Source organism: Mesoplodon densirostris, chromosome 5 (assembly GCF_025265405.1).
Source record: "Mesoplodon densirostris isolate mMesDen1 chromosome 5, mMesDen1 primary haplotype, whole genome shotgun sequence".
In the NCBI taxonomy this organism is placed as follows: Eukaryota; Metazoa; Chordata; class Mammalia; order Artiodactyla; family Ziphiidae; genus Mesoplodon; species Mesoplodon densirostris.
In genome coordinates this window covers 11,894,523-11,914,233 of record NC_082665.1, presented here as the reverse complement: position 1 = coordinate 11,914,233, position 19,711 = coordinate 11,894,523, and the positions used below count along the sequence as shown (strand labels likewise).

The window sequence follows — 19,711 nt, the reverse complement described above, 5'->3', positions numbered from 1 at the left end:
TATATATATCTGAATCACTTTGCTGTACATCTGAAACTAACACAATATTGTAAATCAACTATACTTCAATTAAAAAAATCCTTAAAGACTCACAGATGGAAGAGCAGGGTCCTGTTGGAGAGCCTCAGAAAGTATGATGGGGTGGGCAAAGCCAGGCCTGATTTTAGGAGGAAACTGAAATGTCAAGATAAGAAGTTTGGCCTGAGTTGCAAGGGGCTTTGGCGCTAGACAGGGCTGGCTAGGAGCTCACCACACCATGTATCAGCTGTGCAGTTTGGGGTATGAGCAGTCAGATTTTGATCAGAGAAGCAGAACCACTATGGAATGTGTGTGTGTGTGTGTGTGTGTGTGTGTGTGTGTGTGTGTGTGTGTGATAGGGGTTTGACCCTAAGAAATCATGGGAGTCGGCTACACAGTCTATGTGAGACAGACCCTTTTTTCTGTGGCTGGTGCTGGAGCCTGAAGTTCTCAGGGCAGGAGGTGGGGAAGAGAAGGTGGACGAGCGGAGGAGGATGCAGGGACAAGCCAGAACCATGAGTCTCTCACCATCTCCAAGCCTCCAGCAAGGTGTCCTGCAGGAAAAGCTGGTGTCCTTTGCCGGGGAGCTAAACATGCACCTGGCCCAGGAGACAGGGAAGCTGTAGCAGAGGGTCTGGCAGGTGCTGGAGGAATCTCGGGCCTGGCTGCGTCCCCGCCCTCCAGGCTGCGAGCAGATAAGCCACAGTGTTGTGAATTGCAGCAATGCCCCACTCCCTGCCCCAGTCTCCAGAGAGCGGAGGAATGTGGCTGCACCTTCACTTCATTTTTTAAAAAATTTATCTTATTTATTTATTTTTGGCTGCATTGGGTCTGCTGCGTGCAGGCTTTCTCTAGTTGGGGCGAGCTGGGGCTACTCTTCGTTGTGGTGTGCAGGCTTCTCATTGCGGTGGCTTCTCTTGTTGCGGAGCACAGGCTCTAGGCACATGGGCTTCAGTAGCTGTGGCATGTGGGCTCAGTAGTTGTGGCACACGGGCTTAGTTGCTCCGCGGCATGTGGGATCTTCCCAGACCAGGGCTCGAACCCGTGTCCCCTGCATTGGCAGGTGGATTCTTAACCACTGTGCCACCAGGGAAGCCCCTGCACCTTCACTTCTACCTTCCAAATCCTGTAAAAAAAAAAACAAAACCCAAACAACCCTTGGCCCATGCTAATTCAGAACTATGCAAGAAGGGAATTCTAGGAAATGCAGTTATGGCTTAGCTAAATTGATGCCCTACAAATCCACCGCAGGGCGAGTTACTAAATGCTCTGAGCCTGGGTCTCCTTATCTGTGAAACAGGAGTCATGAGGGCCCTAAGTGTGAGGGCCGAGTGGTGTAACACATGCAGAAGTACCCCTGGCCATCAACCAATGTTGGCTTCTTTCTCCACCCCTCATCCACCCTCCTGAAGGAGGCGAGGGGAGCACCTCTAGATTATTTGCATGAAGATCAACTAGTCAGAAGACAGCAAATTAACGGAAAGGAATGGGGTGATACAGGTTTGGTAAGGCTGAAGTTTATGTTTATATAAATTTGTAAAAGAGTACACAATTAAGAGCATAAAATTAGATACAAAAGTATTCATTTAGAATGAGAAAACAAATCACAAGTTACAAATTTTTAAAAGCTGCCAAATACCACTAACATTGCAAAATTCAGAAAAACAAAACATTTGTGTTAGCTCACTGCCTGACAAACCTCTCTAATACTCTTTACCTACATTTTTTTTTTTTTTGCTGTACGTGGGCCCCCCGCCGCTGTGGCCTCTCTTGCCGTGGAGCACAGGCTCCAGACGCACAGGCCCAGTGGCCATGGCTCACGGGCCCAGCCGCTCTGCGGCACGTGGGATCCTCCTGGACCGGGGCACGAACCCGTGCCCCCTGCATCAGCAGGTGGACTCCCCACCACTGCGCCACCAGGGAAGCCCCTCTTTACCTACGTATTTGATTGTGTAATCTTTGCGTCTACATACAACCTTTTCAAATCTGCTCTAGGGAATTCCCTGGCAGCCCAGTGGTTAGAACTCTGTACTTCCGTTGCAGGGGTCATGGGTTTGATCCTTGGTCCGGGAACTAAGGTCTTGCAAGCCGCTCAGCACAGCCAAGATAATAAAATAAAATAAAATAATATTAATAAATTTTAAGATACATAAAATATGCTCTAGAGAAAGAATAGAAAGTTAATTCAAACTTTCCTCTAGAATGATTTATCAAAATGTTTCTTCTTATTGACAATTTAGAAAAGTGTCTTTTAACTTCACAGTCTGCTGTTGCTACATCATGTCAAGACATTTCTCGAAAACACCAGAGTCACCCCAACACAGCCCTACAGGAGAAGTGTATTAAAGGAGAAGTCGAAGAGGAAAGAGACAGAGGTCTGAATGACTGTGGTTAAAATCTCTTACTTGGCAGATTTCACAGAAGCATACGACCATGTGAACACAGTGCGGGGAGCCCCTTCCATGGCCGTGGAAGAGGTTGTGGAAATGAGAGTCCCTTTCACACTTTTACTGAGGTGTAAGCTTTCAGCGGTTTCTCAGTGAATCTGCCTCCAAAGGAGAGCAGCTAGAGAAGGGAACCCACTTACAAAGATTATTTGCAATAAACGGAGCTACTGCATGGGGATCTGAGGGGGATCGATGGAACCAGACAAAGGGCAGTGGGTGCTAGAGATCCTTCGCCAGAAATGCCAGTGAGACTGTCTTCCTGTTCTCTTCAGATTGAGGATTCCGTAGAAATCAGAGTCATCTATCCACGACTTCACAGTCTCTCAGCCAGGAGGAAGAGGAAAAGGAAAGGCCAACCACGGAGAGAAGTGGCCTTTGGACAGTTACTTGCTTTGGGGATACTGTGTGCCTGAGGTGACAGCGGGATGGCCACCCAAGTGGCAAACTGGGTAGGCTCCTTTTAGTGCTTTGCCAGGAACTGTAAGGCAAGTGTAAACCCCCTACGTTTTAGCAGAGAAGAGCTCTGGAAGGAGATTCTCCAGCTGAGGAGAAATACTCTGGGGGTTTTCAGGTACCCCTCGAGGACCACAGGCTTATTGCCGCTGCCCCTGAGAATTCTACATCAAGGGAGATCCCAAGCCCTCCCTGGCCTGGGCTGAGACACATGAACTTGTGTCCTTTTCTTTAACTTGACTTTTTTTTTTTTTTTCCTGATTATAAAAGTAAAATATGCCCATTGGGGGAAAAAGAGAAAAACATTAAACAAACAAACAAAAAACCTGTTACCGTTCATAATCCCACACCCTATTTCACATCGGTGTTTAGGCACATTTCCTCCAGTCTTTCTCAATACGTCATTTTTGCAAGGACTCTGCTTTTTTCACAACATATGATCATGCCTTTGTCTTGAAAAACTCAAATTACCATTCAAATACTGCTAGATATTTCATCACATGTGTTTGCAACAGTAAGGAAATAAAATGCAAAAAGTCCAAAAGTAAAGCTGGATGTTGCCACACGTTACGTGGCCAACTAGCCCAGCAGGGCCCCCCAGCGGGACCGACGACCCTCTCCCTTCACTCTTGGTCTCCCCGCCCCATCCCATCCCCACGGCTCCCTCCCTTTCTTGCCCCACTTCCTTCCCTGCTGAACCTGCTTTATGGCTCATCCTGGGAGAACAGCAGAGACTCAGATCCTTGCTGGCATCGAACTGGAAACAGCGCAGACTCAGCCTGAGGGCAGGCATCCCGCGGTTACTTCCTCATACCCGCCTTCACAGCCTGAACCTGGGCCAAACCCACAGGCCGTTTGGAAATGTGGGACATTTCTCTCCCCCTCCGCGATACTGGGCGCCCATTAGCACCCGAAGCCCCACTCCTTCCTTCTCGCAGCCTCTTTCAATCCACTATACCCTTAAAACCTATTTTCAAAAGAGGGTTCAAAGCTGAGTAGGTACTTTAGAGACTAATAAGCAAGCAAAAGTTTCAGCTCAAGGGAGGAATGCTCCAACTGTGCAACCCCTGGAATCAGGGAGCAGTGGGAGAAGAGGGGGTGGGGTGAGGATGGAGGGCTCCGCGCGAGGCCCCCCCAGGGCCTTGGGTTTCGAGGGGGTCTTTCCAGAAGGGTCGCAAGGCCCCCGAAGGTGGCGTCTGGCAGGGGTCTCCTGCCCCGCCCCCAACCACCCCCGTCCTCCGTGCCAGGCCCAGGCCTCGCTCCGGGAGGCCGGCCTCGGTGAGACCCCGGCTCGGGCGGCCGCAGAGGCCGGGATCGGGCCGCGCTGGGCGCTTTGGCCGCGGGGAGACAGGGCGGGGGGGCCCGGGCCGCGGCTCCCGGGAGCGCCGGCGCGAATGGGGGGCGCCGGGAAAATCCCCGCGGCGGGCGGGGCGCAGGAACTTGGCGGCCTCGCGGGGCGGGGCGCGGGCGCCGGGAGGGGCCGGCCTGGGCGCGGCGGCCGAGCCGGGCTCTCCTGCCACCTGGGACGCGCCGCCGCCGCTCTGGAAGAGGCAGGCCCCAGCGCCCTGCGCTCGCCATGGCCACCTAGGCGGCGACGTGAGCGGCTTGGCGACCCCGCGCTGGGGCCGGGCCGCGCCCAGAGCGCCGCCGAGCCCGCAGCGCCCAGAGCCCCGGGCCATGCGGCCGCCGCCTCTGTTACTGCTGCCGCTGCTGTTACTGCTCAGTAGCTGCGGCGCAGCGGCGCCCCCGGCAGGTAAGCGGGGCCTGGACCCCCCCCCACCAGAGGCTGGCCGGAACCGTTGTCGCACGGGTGGGTGTCAGCGGGGAGCCCGGAGTATGTGGGGTGCCCACGGGAACCCCGATAGGTTGGGGGTAAACGGGGGTGTCCCTAGCGGGTGGCGTCCGCAGGGACCCTGGATCAGTTGAGGGGCTACAGGGCTGCCCCGATCGGGCGGGGTCCGCGGGGAGCCCGAAGTGGGTGTGGGGTGGTAGGGGAGAATTCCGGGCAGTCTCGGGGCGTGGGGCTGGCGCAGCGGGAGGAGCCGCTGGACGCCGTTCGCCCCTCCCGGCGCCCTGGACATCGCTGGCAGGAAGGAGGGGCTCAAGCTGCCCCTGCCTGAATCTGGACACACTCTAGCTCCTTCTCCCCCACCCCCGCGCCGCCGCCCAAACACCAGCGCGGCCGGACTCCGAATGCCTCAAAATGAACAAAGGAAAAACCGAATCCAGGGCTCGAGGAAAGGCCGCCTCTGCGGGCCACAGAGTCTTCTCCTGGGCCGCCTGAACGTTGCCCCGTCTGGCACGTCCTCACGTCCTCAGTGGCCTGAGCTAGAAGCAGGTCCCAGGCCTGCCTTCCTGGCAGCTGCGTGCCGTGGAGGCCAGCCACCGGCAGGGACCTCCGTCTTGGAGGTTGTGACTGTAACTCAGTCTTACTGTGGCCCGGTGTGTTTGATATTGGTGTGAAATCCCGATAGGAAACGGATAGATGGGGGGGGGGGGGGGGGCGGGGCGGGGCAGCGCTCAGGGCAGGACCCAGAAATGTCGCGTTCTGGGTAAGGGGGTCGGTCAGCTGAACAAGACGGTTAATCCCAGCTCCGTTCCCATCTGGACGGCCCTTTACCTGGGATCGGCCACCTGCTTACCTCTGACACAAACTGACCATACTTATGAGCAAAAGAGAAAAACTACAAAAAAAGAGAGAGCAAGAAAGAGAAAACAATGACAAAGGTGAATGTGTGAGAACATTCTGTGCATGTCCACGTGTTTGTGTTTTGCTGGGTTCTTTCCCGTGGAAAAGCGGGTATCATAGCTTGGGTAACACTTAAGAAGTCTCAAGAATTTAGAAGTTTCCTCCCACTTGAATTCTTAAGGTGTTGTTTGCGTTTGTTTCTTTTATCAGCATCCCTTGCTAAAGCCCTTAAACGCCGTAGATCCTGGCTGAGGGGAGCCTTGCATGTGGGGATGTGTGCTCCTGGTTAAATGGCTGTTTCCCCTGGGAATCGGCCAGATGGGTTTGAATCTCGACTCTGCTTCTCCCCAGCTTCAAGCCTTGAACAACCTATGTCTGACCCTTCCCTGCTTCCTTCACATGAGATTTGGGCCCTGGTAAAATGTTGGTAATTGCCCAAGGTGGTCCTTTATAGTAGTGCTGCTCCTGATCAGTCTGTGAACTGTTTGTGACTTGTCTGCCAATAGTCCAGAGGTTGAGAGAAGTATTTCGAAACTTTGCGATTTGATATTGCTATAGCACGCATGGGCAGGTCCATCTTTCTAGTGATTATCTTTGATTGTATTCTGCAAAAGTTTGGGTCTCTGTGATGCACTGGAAATAAACTGGTCCTTCACCACAGATCCTTTGCAAAGCAGCACCGCATTATACTAATCTGTTTTTTGTGACTATTTGAAATTGTGCATAATAAACAATTAAAAACTAACCGGGATATTTTTAAGAGAAACTCTTTGTTAGTCAAAACACAAAGTGAAAAGATGAACAATTATATAGTAAACGGGTAGTAAGTAGAAAAATTTCCAGACTTCTCCATAATTTACAGGTGTCTTTCAGTAGTCACGTAATTGCTTTTATGGTCAGAGGGGGGGAAAAATACAAGTACTGGAAACAAAATTTTTAAAGGGAGACTTGCAATATCTACCCCTTCGAGTTGTTAGAAGGATGACATATGTAAAATACCGGACCTGACCCAATCTGTAGTAAGTGGTGCTTTAGATAGACACTAATCAAAGCATTAAAGTGCAGTAAGTCAACCCACTCTTTAGTAATTTAATTACCCGAATGTTGAAGAATTAAGGCTTCTATTTGTAATTGTCATAGCTGCTGCTTATTGTCTAGCAGATTGGAATGTCCTTAGGCCACAACATTTTCTCACCATGACTTTCTGGCTTGAACATCCAAAGCTTCTCAGAGCTTAGAGACCACTGAGAAAGACCATAAATCCCCAACCACATAAAAATCATTGCAGATAAATGTGTATTAAGTAACTCCTGTTTGTCCATAATCTCAACAGTGGAAACTACTATGTAACTGGCATGTTTGGGGGCAAACTCTATAAATGATAGTAATGGCCACCATTTATTGGGCTACTCTTTTAACTCAGACAAGCTGTTAAGTGCTTTCTATACATTATCTCTCCTAATTTCCTCACCCATATTTTGAAGTAGATAAGAGCCCCATTTTACTCCCTGGGAAACCAAACCATCCTTTATAGGAAGAGACAAATGGTCTAGGTAAGTAAGCTGATGTCCAGTATTTACAGACGAGAGCAGCTTCCTGGTTATGGGTGGGGATTCAGGGAATGTCTTTTTGACTTCTCCTCATCTGCAGGGAGGTGACTTCACTGATGTTCATCATAATGACCCATCCATGGGAAGATCCTGAAGGGTGTTCGATTGTCAAGATTAAATGATTAATTTTGATGTTAGCAGTACTTTATTTTATTATCTGTGTGTGATGTGTGTTTATCAAACTATGCTGTTAAGACCCAGGAGAGACTATTCTTAAAAACGTATAAAATCTCAAACACCTGGATCCAGGGTGGATCGGAGGTGGCCAGTTGGGGCAGGAAGGTGGAACAGAAGGAGCTGTGGTTGTGAGATGCAGAGGATACACTTGGCACCTCCCTAGGTTATCTCTTCTTACCATTAACAGTTAGTGCACCATTGCCCCAAAGACCGTGGAGAACCAAGTAGAGTGGGGCTTTGTACACCCTACTTAGGACAGTGAGCTTTTATCTTGTAGGAGCTTGTACAAGATACAAGTGAGCTTGTACAGTGAGCTTGTACATCTTGTAGGGGTGTCATTAAAGGCCTGGTGTCCACCTCCAGGGACTGTATTAGTTTCCTGTTGTTGCTGGAATGAAAGACTACCAACTTGGCACCTCAGACATGTTCGCCGCCTAACTAATTGGATATCAGGCGATTTTGCTGTAAAAGATAAAATAACTGGTTGATAGTTTGGTTTCACAGTTTGGTTTCAAGTGGTTGAAATGTGTCAGCGTTTCTTCCAGTTAGTGAAGTTACTGATGACTTTATCGAGCTGACAGATGATGATGATTTGGTTTCTGATTTTGAAACACACTACCTTGGAAGAGAAAGAGACCAACGGCCTTAAAGGTGCAGCGTTGACCCAACGTTTCCCATAGAACTAAACGTTTATCAGGGGACATGTGACAATATGCCAAGACCACACAATAGTGTAGAGGCTTTCACAACGCAGTACAAAGCTCAGTTACAAACATGCATCCCAGTGTTCAGAAACTGACACCTCGCTTAATGAAATACGAAATCTTAGTGAAAAAGAGAAAGCATGAAACAAGTCAATGAGCAAAAAACAAAACAAAACAAAACAATGTATAATATGATGAACGAAAGACTTTGAAGACAAGGGCTTTGTAAAGCCCACAAAATAAAATCAGTTGTTTGCGCAGTATTGCCAGGCATCTACACACATTTTAAGTGGATTCAAATATTTTGTATTTTGCAATAAAGTCTTCGAAGTTTTGTTATCACTTTTCATGTTTCATTATGTCTTGTGTAATGTCTCTCTTTTATTTTTCATTATTTTACTTTTTACAGCTAAATTGCCGTACGGCAAATTAGTTATTTGGCAAAAATGTTTGCAGTGAAAATGCTGTGGCAAAAATGTCTACGGCAAAGAAGCTTATGGTGAAGATGCCTAGAACCAAATTTAGTGTCTTACAGTTCTGGAGGTCAGCAGTCAGATGCAGCTTTCACTGGGCGAAAATCAAGGTGTTGTAGCGATGTGTTCCTTTCTGAGGGTTCTAGGGGAAGGATCATTTCCTTGCCTTTTCCAGCTTCTAGACAAACATCCTTGTGGTGACATTGGGTCCACCCAAATACTCCAGGATAATCTGTTTTTAGGTCTTCTGATTAGGACCCTAAATTTCTTTTTTTTTTTAAATTTAACATCTTTATTGGAGTATAATTGCTTTACAATGGTGCGTTAGTTTAGTTTCTGCTTTATAACAAAGTGAATCAGCCATACATATACATACATCCCCATATCTCCTCCCTCTTGCGTCTCCCTCCCTCCCACCCTCCCTATCCCACCCCTCTAGGTGGTCACAAAGCACCCAGCTGATCTCCCTGCGCTATGCGGCTGCTTGCCACTAGCTATCTATTTTTACATTTGGTAGTGTATATATGTCCATGCCACTCTCTCACTTTGTCCTAGCTTACCCTTCCCCCTCCCCGTGTCCTCAAGTCCATTCTCTACATCTGCGTCTTTATTCCTGTCCTGCCCCTAGGTTCTTCAGAAACTTTTTTTTTTTTTAGATTCCTTATATATGTGTTAGCATACGGTATTTGTTTTTCTCTTTCTGACTTCCTTCACTCTGTATGACAGTCCATGCACCTCACTACAAATAACTCAGTTTCGTTTCTTTTTATGGATGAGTAATATTGCATTGTGTATATGTGCCACATCTTCTTTATCCATTCATCTGTTTATGGACACTTAGGTTGCTTCCATGTCCTGGCTATTGTAAATAGAGCTGCAATGAACATTGTGGTACATGACTCTTTTTGAATTATGGTTTTCTCAGGGTATATGCCCAGTAGTGGGATTGCTGGGTCATATGGTAGTTCTATTTTTAGTTTTTTTGAGGAAACTCCATGCTGTTCTCCATAGTGGCTGTATCAATTTACATTTCCACCAACAGTGCAAGAGGGTTCCCTTTTCTCCACACCCTCTCCAGCATTTATTGTTTGTAGATTTTTTGATGATGGCCATTCTGACTGGTGTGAGGTGATACCTCATTGGAGTTTTGATTTGCATTTCTCTAATGATTAGTGATGTTGAACATCCTTTCATGTGTTTGTTGGCAATCTGTATATCTTCTTTAGAGAAATGTCTGTTTAGGTCTTCTGCCCATTTTTGGATTGGGTTGTTTGTTTGTTTGTGTTTTTTTAATAAATTTATTTATTTTACTTATTTATTATTTTTTGGCTGTGTTGGGTCTTCGTTGCTGCATGTGGGCTTTCTCTAGTTGCGGCGAGCAGGGGCTACTCTTCGTTGCAGTGTGCACGCTTCTCATTGCGGTGGCTTCTCTTGTTGCAGAGCACAGGCTCTAGGCAGATGGGCTTCAGTAGTTGTGGTGCGCAGGCTCTATAGAGCAGGCTCGGTAATTGTGGCACACGGGCTTAGTTGCTCTGCGGCACATGGGATCTTCCCGGACCAGGGCTTGAACCCGTGTCACCTGCATTAGCAGGCAGATTCTTAACCACTGTGCCACCAGGGAAGCCCCGGTTGTTTGTTTTTTTTGATATTGAGCTGCATGAGCTGCTTGTGTATTTTGGAGATTAATCCTTTGTCAGTTGCTTCGTTTGAAACTATTTTCTCCCATTCTGAGGGTTGTCTTTTCGTCTTATGGTTTCCTTTGCTGTGCAAAAGCTTTGAAGTTTCATTAGGTCCCATTTGTTTATTTTTGTTTTTATTTCCATTTCTCAAGGAGGCGGGTTGAAAAGGATCTTGCTGTGATTTATGTCATAGAGTGTTCTGCCTATGTTTTCCTCTAAGAGTTTTATAGTGTCTGGCCTTACATTTAGGTCTTTAATCCATTTGGAGTTTATTTTGGTGTATGGTGTTAGGTAGTGTTCTAATTTCATTCTTTTACATGTAGCTGTCCTGTTTTCCCAGCACCACTTATTGAAGAGGCTGTCTTTTCTCCATTGTATGTTCTTGCCTCTTTTGTCGTAAATTAGGTGCCCATATGTGTGTGGGTTTATCTCTGTGCATTCTATACTATACCATTGACCTATATTTCTGTTTTTGTACCAGTACCTTATTGTCTTGATTACTGTAGCTTTGTAGTATAGTCTGAAGTCAGGGAGCCTAATTCCTCCAGCTCCGTTTTTCTTTCTCAGGATTGCTTTGGCTACTCAGGATCTTTTGTGTTTCCATACAAATTGTGAAATTTTTTGTTCTAGTTCTGTGAAAAATGCCATTGGTAGTTTAATAGAGATTGCATTGAATGTGTAGATTGCTTTGGGTAGTATAGTCATCTTCACAATGTTGATTCTTCTGATCCAAGAACATGGTATATCTCTCCATCTGTTTGTATCACCTTTAATTTCTTTCATCAGTGTCTTATAGTTTTCTGCATACAGGTCTTTTGTCTCCTTAGGTAGGTTTATTCCTAGGTATTTTATTCTTTCTGTTGCAATGGTAAATGGGAGTGTTTCCTTAATTTCTCTTTCAGATTTTTCATCATTAGTGTATAGGAATGCAAGAGATTTCTGTGCATTAACTTTGTATCCTTCTACTTTACCAAATTCATTGATTAGCTCTAGTAGTTTTCTGGTATCATCTTTAGGATTCTCTATATATAGTATCATGTCATCTGCAAACAGTGACAGTTTTACTTTTTTTCCAATTTGGATTCCTTTTTTCTTTTTCTTCTCTGATTGCTGTGGCTAAAACTTCCAAGAATATGTTGAATAATAGTGGTGAGAGTGGACAGCCTTGTCTTGTTCCTGATCTTAGTGGAAATGGTTTCAGTTTTTCACCATTGAGAGCAATGTTGACTGTGGGTTTGTCATATATCGCCTTTATTATGTTGAGGTAAGTTCCCTCTATGCCTACTTTCTGGAGGGTTTTTATCATAAATGGGTGTTAAATTTTGTCAAAAGCTTTTTCTGCATCTATTGACATGATCATATGGTTTTTCTCCTTCAATTTGTTAATATGGTTTATCACATTGATTGATTTGCATATATTGAAAAATCCTTGCATTCCTGGGATAAACCCCAATTGATCATGGTGTATGATCCTTTAAATGTGCTGTTGGATACTGTTTGCTAGTATTTTGTTGAGGATTTTTGCATCTATGTTCATCAGTGATATTGGCCTGTAGTTTTCTTTTTTTGTGGCATCTTTGTCTGGTTTGGATATCAGGGTGATGGTGACCTTGTAGAATGAGTTTGGGAGTATTTCCTCCCTCTGCTATATTTTGGAAGACTTTGAGAAGGATAGGTGTTAGCTCTTCTCTAAATGTTTGATAGAATTTGCCTATGAAGCCATCTGGTCCTGGGCTTTTGTTTGTTGGAAGATTTTTTAATCACAGTTTCAATTTCAGTGCTTGTGATTGGTCTGTTTATATTTTCTATTTCTTCCTGGTTCAGGTTGTCCATTTCTTCCAGCTTGTCCATTTTATTGGCATATAGTTTCTTGTAGTCAGCTCTCATGATCCTTTGTATTTCCGCAGTGTCATTTGTTATTTCTCCTTTTTCATTTCTAATTATATTGATTTGAGTCTTCTCCCTTTTTTTCTTAATGAGTCTGGCTAATGGTTTATCAATTTCATTTATCTTCTCAAAGAACCAGCTTTTAGTTTTATTGATCTTTGCTATCATTTCCTTCATTTCATTTTTATTTCTTTCTGATCTGATCTTTATGATTTCTTTCCTTCTGCTAACTTTGGGGTTTTTTTGTTCTTTCTCTAATTGCTTTAGTTGTAAGTTTACGTTGTTTATTTGAGATGTTTCTTGTTTCTTGAGGTAGGATTGTATTGCTATACACTTCCCTCTTAGAACTGCTTTTGCTGCATCTCATAGGTTTTGGGTCATCATGTTTTCATTGTCATTTGTTTCTAGGTATTTTTTTAATTTCCTCTTTGATTTCTTCAGTGATATCTTGGTTATTTAGTAGTGTACTGTTTAGTCTCCATGTGTTTGGTTTTTTTACAGACTTTTTCCTGTAATTGATGTCTAGTCTCGTAGTGTTGTGGTCAGAAAAGATACTTGATATGATTTCAATTTTCTTAAATTTACCAAGGCTTGATTTGTGACCCAAGATATGATCTGTCCTGGAGAATCTTCCATGAGCACTTGAGAAGAAAGTGTAATCTGCTGTTTTTGGATAGAATGTCCTATAAATATCAATTAAGTCCATGTTGTTTAATGTATCATTTAAAGCTCGTGTTTCCTTATTTATTTTCACTTTGGATGATCTGTCCATTGGTGAAAGTGGGGTGTTAAAGTCCCCTACTATGATTGTGTTACTGTCAATTTCCCCTTTTATGGCTGTTAGCATTTGCCTTATGTATTATGGTGCTCCTATGTTGGGTGCATAAATATTTACAATTGTTATATCTTCCTCTTGGATTGATCCCTTGATCATTATGTAGTGTCCTTCTTTGTCTCTTGTAATAGTCTTTATTTTAAAGTCTATTTTGTCTGATATAAGAATTGCTACTCCAGCTTTCTTTTGATTTCCATTTGCATGGAATATCTTTTTCCATCCCCTCACTTTCAGTCTGTATGTGTCCCTAGGTCTGAAGTGGGTCTCTTGTAGACAGCATATATACGGGTCTTGTTTTTGTATCCATTCAGCCAGTCTATGTCTTTTGGTTGGAGCATTTAATCCATTTATATTTAAGGTAGTTATCAATATGAATGTTCCTATTACCATTTTCTTAATTGTTTTGGGCTTGTTATTGTAAGTCTTTTCCTTCTCTTGTGTTTCCTGCCTAGAGAAGTTTCTAAAGAAACATCATAATAAGCTCACAGGCACCCCAAAACAGGCGTTTGTTGTAGAGCTCGTTTGGTGGTGCTGAATTCTCTTAGCTTTTGCTTGTCTGTAAAGGTTTTAATTTCTCTATCAAATCTGAATGAGAGCCTTGCTGGGTAGAGTAATCTTGGTTGTAGGTTTTTCCCTTTCATCATTTTAAGTATGTTCTGTCACTCCCTTCTGGCTTGCAGAGTTTCTGCTGCAAGATCAGCTGTTAACCTTATGGGGATTCCCTTGTATGCTAATTGTTGCTTTTCCCTTGCTGCTTTTAATCTTTTTTCTTTGAATTTAATTTTTGATAGTTTGATTAAGATGTGTCTTGGCGTGTTTCTCCTTGGATTTATCCTGTATGGGGCTCTCTGCATTTCCTGGACTTTATTGACTATTTCCTTACCCATCTTAGGGAAGTTTTCAACCAAAATCTCTTCAAATATTTTCTCAGTCCCTTTTTTTTCCTCTCCTTCTTATGGGACCCCTGTAATTCGAATGTTGGTGAGTTTAATGTTGTTCCAGAAGTCTCTGAGATTGTCCTCAACTCTTTTCATTCTTTTTTCTTTATTCTGCCCTGTGGTAGTCATTTCCACTATTTTATCTTCCAGACCACTTATCCGTTCTTCTGCCTCAGTTATTCTGCTATTGATTCCTTCTAGAGAATTTTTAATTTCATTGGTTGTGTTGTTCATCATTGTTTGTTTGCTCTTTAGTTCTTCTAGGTCCTTGTTAAATGTTTCTCGTATTTTCTCCATTCTATTTCCAAGATTTTGGATCATCTTTAATATCATTACTGTGAATTCTTTTTCAGGTAGACTGCCTATTTCCTCTTCATTTGTTTGATCTGGTGGGTTTTTACCTTGCTCCTTCATCTGCTGTGTATTTCTCTGTCTTGTCATTTTGCCTAACTTACTGCGTTTGGGGTCTCCTTTTCGCAGGCTGCAGGTTTGTAGTTCCTGTTGTTTTTGGTGTCTGCCCCCAGTGGCTAAGGTTGGTTCAGTGGGTTGTGTAGGCTTCCTGGTGGAGGCGAGTGGTACCTGTGTTTTGGTGGGTGTGGCTGGATCTTGTCTTTCTGGTGGGCAGGACCGCGTCCGGTGGTGTGCTTTGGGGTGCCTGTGATCTTATTATGATTTGAGGCAGCCTCTCTGCTAATGGGTGGGGTTGTGTTCCTGTCTTGCTAGTTGTTTGGCATAGGGTGCCCAGCACTGTAGCTTGCTGGTTGTTGAATGGAGCTGGGTCTTAACATTGAGATGGAGATCTCTGGGAGAGCTTTCACTGTTTGATATTACCTGGAGCCGGGAGGTCTCTGGTGTACCAATGTCCTGATCTTGGCTCTCCCACCTCAGAGGCTCAGGCCTGACACCCGGCCAGAGCACCAAGGCCCTGTCAGCTACACGGCTGTGCACGCCCCGCGTCCTCTTCAGAACCCTAAGTTTCATCCCCTCCCAAAGATATCTGTGTCCTGTGAATACATTAGGACACAGACATCTTTGGGAGGGGCCACTGTTCTGTGTACAGCAGGGTCAGACCATTGAATACAGTGATCAGCATGGGGCTGGGCCCCCTGTTGGTGGTCACTGAAGGCAGTGTCTGGGTATCGGGTCGCGGCTCGCCACCTGCAGAAGCAGCCGTCCATCAGATCACCCTGAGATAGGCATGTCTTAAAAATCACACTTAGGCAGCAGTGTCTGGTTTGCCTTTCATTCGTGGTTCTGCATTTGCCCCTCACTCCATCTCTGGGAGAGATGGTATCATTTCATTATTCATGGGGAAACTGAGGCTCAGGTGGGGTCGTGGTAGGATCCCATGGCCCTAGGTGGCAGGATCAGGATTCCAGCCAAAGCCCTTTGTCCAGAAATTCTCTTCCCTTCCCACAGAGCCTTTGTCAACACTGTTGACAGCAGGTGCTATGGCCCTAAATATATTGACCCTTTAGAGCCATGCAGATAAGTTCATGGTCCAGAGTTGTACCCACTCCCTGCCCCAGCCTCTGAGACCAGAGGAAAGGCAGGACTTACACATAAAGCAAGGAAGAGAAAGAGGAACTGAGCTTAGCGTGGGTTTCGGGTGGACAAATGCAACACTGAGGAGACAGAAACTGGCTACATAATCCCTGAAGCAACTCAGGCCGCTGGGCTGCAGGCCACTCGCTCCCCAGATCCTGCATGCCTGGTCCTCCAAGCACTGAGGATGAAGCAGCCCCCAAGGGTGGCAACACCCAGCCCTCCTGGAGCTCGCTGCTCTAGTGCCGGGGGAGACTGTCAGTGAGCTGCTAGCAAGGAGGAGAGGAAACGATCACGTGGTGCTCGCGCTGTTCTCAGCACCGCATGTGAAATTAACCCACTCATTCCTCAGAGTAACCCTTTGAAGTCTGCACTGTTTTCGTTTCCATTTCGCAGGTGAGACCACCGAGGCACAGAGAGGGAAACAGCTTGCTCAAGGTCCCGCAAAGAGCGCATGGCTTTGAACCCAGGCAGTCAAGTTCTGGAATCCATGCCTCTCACCACCAGGGTGCAAACAAAGGACGCAGGTGGTGGGAAAGCCAGGAGAAAAGGAAGGCAGGGATCAGGAGTCCCCTGCCCTGGGCTTCGTAGGCAGGAAGCTGCTCTGATAAGGTGGTATCTGAGCAGAGACATGAAGGGCGCGGGGGAGAGAGCCTGGCACAGGGGGAGAGAAGGCTCCAGAGAACGGCAGCAGCAAGGGCAAGGCGAGGTGGGAGGGTGCCCGGCGCTTCCCAGGACCAGGGAGGAGGCCACGGGAGGCCGTTGAGGGACGGGCCTCCTGAGAGGCGTGCAGGGCCGGGGTTGAAGCTGTTGGTGTTAATGAGTGGGCAGCCTCTGGTACTTCACTGTGAAGTCTACAGCCGTAAGACTCATTTTCTTCTCTGAATGTGGCGAGACAGGGGAGTCCAAGAAACTCAAATACGAGAGCAAAACTGCAGGTCCTCTCTCCACACCTCAGTAAAGTGAAAGTTGAAGAAAGTGGAAGGGGCTTCCCTGGTGGCGCAGTGGTTGCGAGTCCTCCTGCCGATGCAGGGGACACGGGTTCGTGCCCTGGTCCGGGAAGATCCCACATGCCACGGAGCGGCTAGGCCCGTGAGCCATGGCCGCTGAGCCTGCACATCCGGAGCCTGTGCTCCGCAACGGGAGAGGCCACAGCAGTGAGAGGCCCGCGTACCGCAAAAAAAAAAAAAAAAAAAAAAAAAAGAAAGAAAGTGGAAGACTCATCTGGAGACCCCAACTTTTCCAGAAGTCTTTCTTCTGGTCCACCTGCCAGTTGGGGTGGAAGACTTTGCTGGTCCCCTGTCGCTCCCTTTCTCAGCTGAATGTTTAGATGGGGGAGAGGGTGCCAGGAGAAGGGTGGAGGGAGGGGGAACGCCTTCTGGCTCCTCCCCAGAGATGGGGAGATGGGGAGGAGCCCTGGGCCAGGCCAAATAAGGGCCCGCAAAGATGTCCACATCCTCATCCCCGGAACCTGTGACCACGTTATCTTACATGGCAAAAGGGATTTGGCAGACGTGATTAAATTAGGGGTCCTGAGCTGGGGAGATTATACTGGATTTCCAGGCTCTGTGGGCCCAGTGCAATCACAAGGGTCCTTGGAAGATGGGAGAGGGAGGCAAGAGAGTCAGAACCAAAGAGACGGCAGCACAAGAAGGACTCAGCCCAGCATTGCCGGAGGAAGACGCCATGAGCCAAAGAATGTGAGCAGCTTCTAGGCAAGGAAAAAGGCAAGCTTCCAGAAGGAACAGAGCCCTGCCAGCACCTTGACATGGGCCCAGTGAGACCTACTGCGAACTTCTGACCTCCAGAGCTGTAAGAGCATAAATCTGGGTTGTTTTAAGACACTACATTTGGGGTCATTTATTTCAACATCAGTAGGAAACTGGGGACTTCCCTGGTGGTGCAGTGGTTAAGAATCCGCCTGGTAGTGCAGGGGACACGGGTTTGAGCCCTGGACCGGGAAGATCCCACATGCCGCGGAGCAACTAAGCCCTTGCGCCACAACTACTGAGCCTGCGCTCTAGACCCCGCGAGCCACAACTACTGGAGCCTGCGCACGTAGAGCCCGTGCTCCGCAACAAGAGCAGCCACCGCAATGAGAAGCCCACGCAACAACAAAGAGTAGCCCCAGCTCGCCACAACTAGAGAAAGCCCGCATGCAACGAAGATCCAGTACAGCCAAAAATTAATTAATTAATTAATTATTTAAAACTAGGAAACTAATATGGACAGTAGAAGGTCTCCGGGATGCTCTGACGGGTGCCCAGCCCTAACCAAGCACTCACCCCTGAGACTGTGCACATCCCTCCCTGGAAGCAGAACTTCATTTCTCAGCTCAGCTTTGGCATCCAGTGGGCTACAGCAGCCACAGTGAGTGGGACGGGCCTGACACGGAGACCAGCCTCCCGCCATGCTGCACCTTTGGCCTGGCTTCCATGAGGCCTGGCTTCCATGAGGCCTGGTATTAGTTGGCAGCAGTGCTGGTGAGCTGCTTGAATTAAGATCTAGAATGGAGGTCAGCCCAAGGTCATAGCTATGAAGACAGTGGACATTCTGTAAGTAAACAAGTGGCCACAGACTCTAGGTAATGTACCTTTCAGAAGAGAGCAGCAGGTCAGGCTATCAGCTGATCTGGGCATCCTTCTTTCTTTAAGATTGGATGCATTTACTGAAATTGTGTGGTTTGAGTTTCCTGCTTTGAATTCTGGAATGGCATGTTTTTCAAACTTTACTTTCCACTTCTGGGTGTTTCTCATTAATCTTTTTCTTTTTTTTTGGTCTGCTGCTTCGGGTCTTTGTTGCTGTACGCGGGCTTTCTCTAGTTGCAGCGAGCGGGGGCTACTCTTTGTTGCACAGGCTTCTTATTGCTGTGGCTTCTTTTGTTGTGGAGCACAGGCTCCAGGCACGCAGGCTTCAGTAGTTGCAGCACACGGGCCCTACAGCTCACAGGCTTCAGTAGTTGTGGCATACAGGCTTAGTTGCTCCGTGGCATGTGGGATCCTCCCGGACCAGGGATCGAACCCATGTCCCCAGCGTTGGCAGGTGGATTCTTTACCACTGCGCCACCAGGGAAGTCCCCATTAATCTTTTTTTTTTTTTTAATTTTTAATTTATTTATTTATGGCTGTGTTGGGTCCTCGTTTCTGTGCGAGGGCCTTCTCTAGTTGCGGCAAGTGGGGGCCACTCCTCATCGCGGTGTGCGGGCCTCTCATTATTGCGGCCTCTCCCGTTGCGAAGCACAGGCTCCAGACGCGCAGGCTCAGCAATTGTGGCTCACGGGGCTAGCCGCTCCGCGGCATGTGGGATCTTCCCAGACCAGGGCTCGAACCCACGTCCCCCGCACCGGCAGGCAGATTCTCAACCACTGCACCACCAGGGAAGCCCCCCATTAATCTTTAAATGTCAGAGAAAGTCTATCATTACGGTCTGTTTTCTTACTAGAGAAAAGGCTCCTGTGCGGGCAACCTCTAGCCCAATCCTGTAAAGCACCTGCTTGGAGTTGTGTCTCCCAGGTCACCCCAAAAAGGGGGATTCAGATCTTGGTGGCAGTTCCCTGGGGAATGTGTTATTCTATCGTTTGTAGTTCTCAAACTTCAGTGTGCATGAGGATCAGCTGGGAAGCTTATTGAAAATGCAGAATTTCTGGTCTGGGGTGGGGCCTGGGAATCTGCATTTTAACTTCAGTGCTTGTGATGTTGGGGGGTCTTTGAGAAACACAGCGACTCTGATGAAGCCCAGAAGACAAGTCCTCACCCTCCCAGGTGTCTGTGGGCTTTGCATGCCTGGTTTGAGTTATGTTTCTCTGTGTGTGTGTGTGTGTGTGTGTGTGTGCACCCATGTTTGTGGAAGTTTACCAAACACTCCTTTGGTATAAGTCTTGGTCTAATGCATGTCAAGTGGTCATCAAGTTAATTTTCTCCACGGCCTTCTGCAGTCTACTGTTATTTATTCCTTATTCCTGACGAAGAAACAGAAGCCCAGGCTGTTAAGTTACCCACACTTACAAAACGTAACACAGGCATTCTGGTTCAGCCAGGACCCATTCATAAGGACTGGAACCTGCAAGTGGAAAGGCAGCCCCAAGCCCCTCTTTTTCCCACGGTCTGTGTCAGTGGTGCTGTCTTTAGTCAAAGGCTAAAGGAGTGGGGGAGAACGGGTAATACCAGAAACTGAGGCGTAATGGGAAGGAAATCCAAAAGAGGGGATATATGTATATGTATGGCTGATTCATTTTGCTGTTCAGTAGAAACTAACAC

General features: G+C 46.9%; 1 protein-coding gene across 1 annotated transcript in view; it reads left to right on the top strand.

Annotated features, from left to right (window-relative positions):
• Positions 1 to 4,395: 4,395 nt before the first annotated feature.
• Positions 4,396 to 19,711, top strand: part of IFNGR2 (interferon gamma receptor 2) — a 35,483-nt gene continuing 20,167 nt past the window's right edge. Inside the window, exon 1 of the mRNA XM_060098538.1 lies at positions 4,396 to 4,671. Within this exon, the coding sequence (XP_059954521.1) occupies positions 4,596 to 4,671 (76 nt within the window). The 5' untranslated portion in view covers positions 4,396 to 4,595. The remainder of the gene's footprint in view (positions 4,672 to 19,711) is intronic.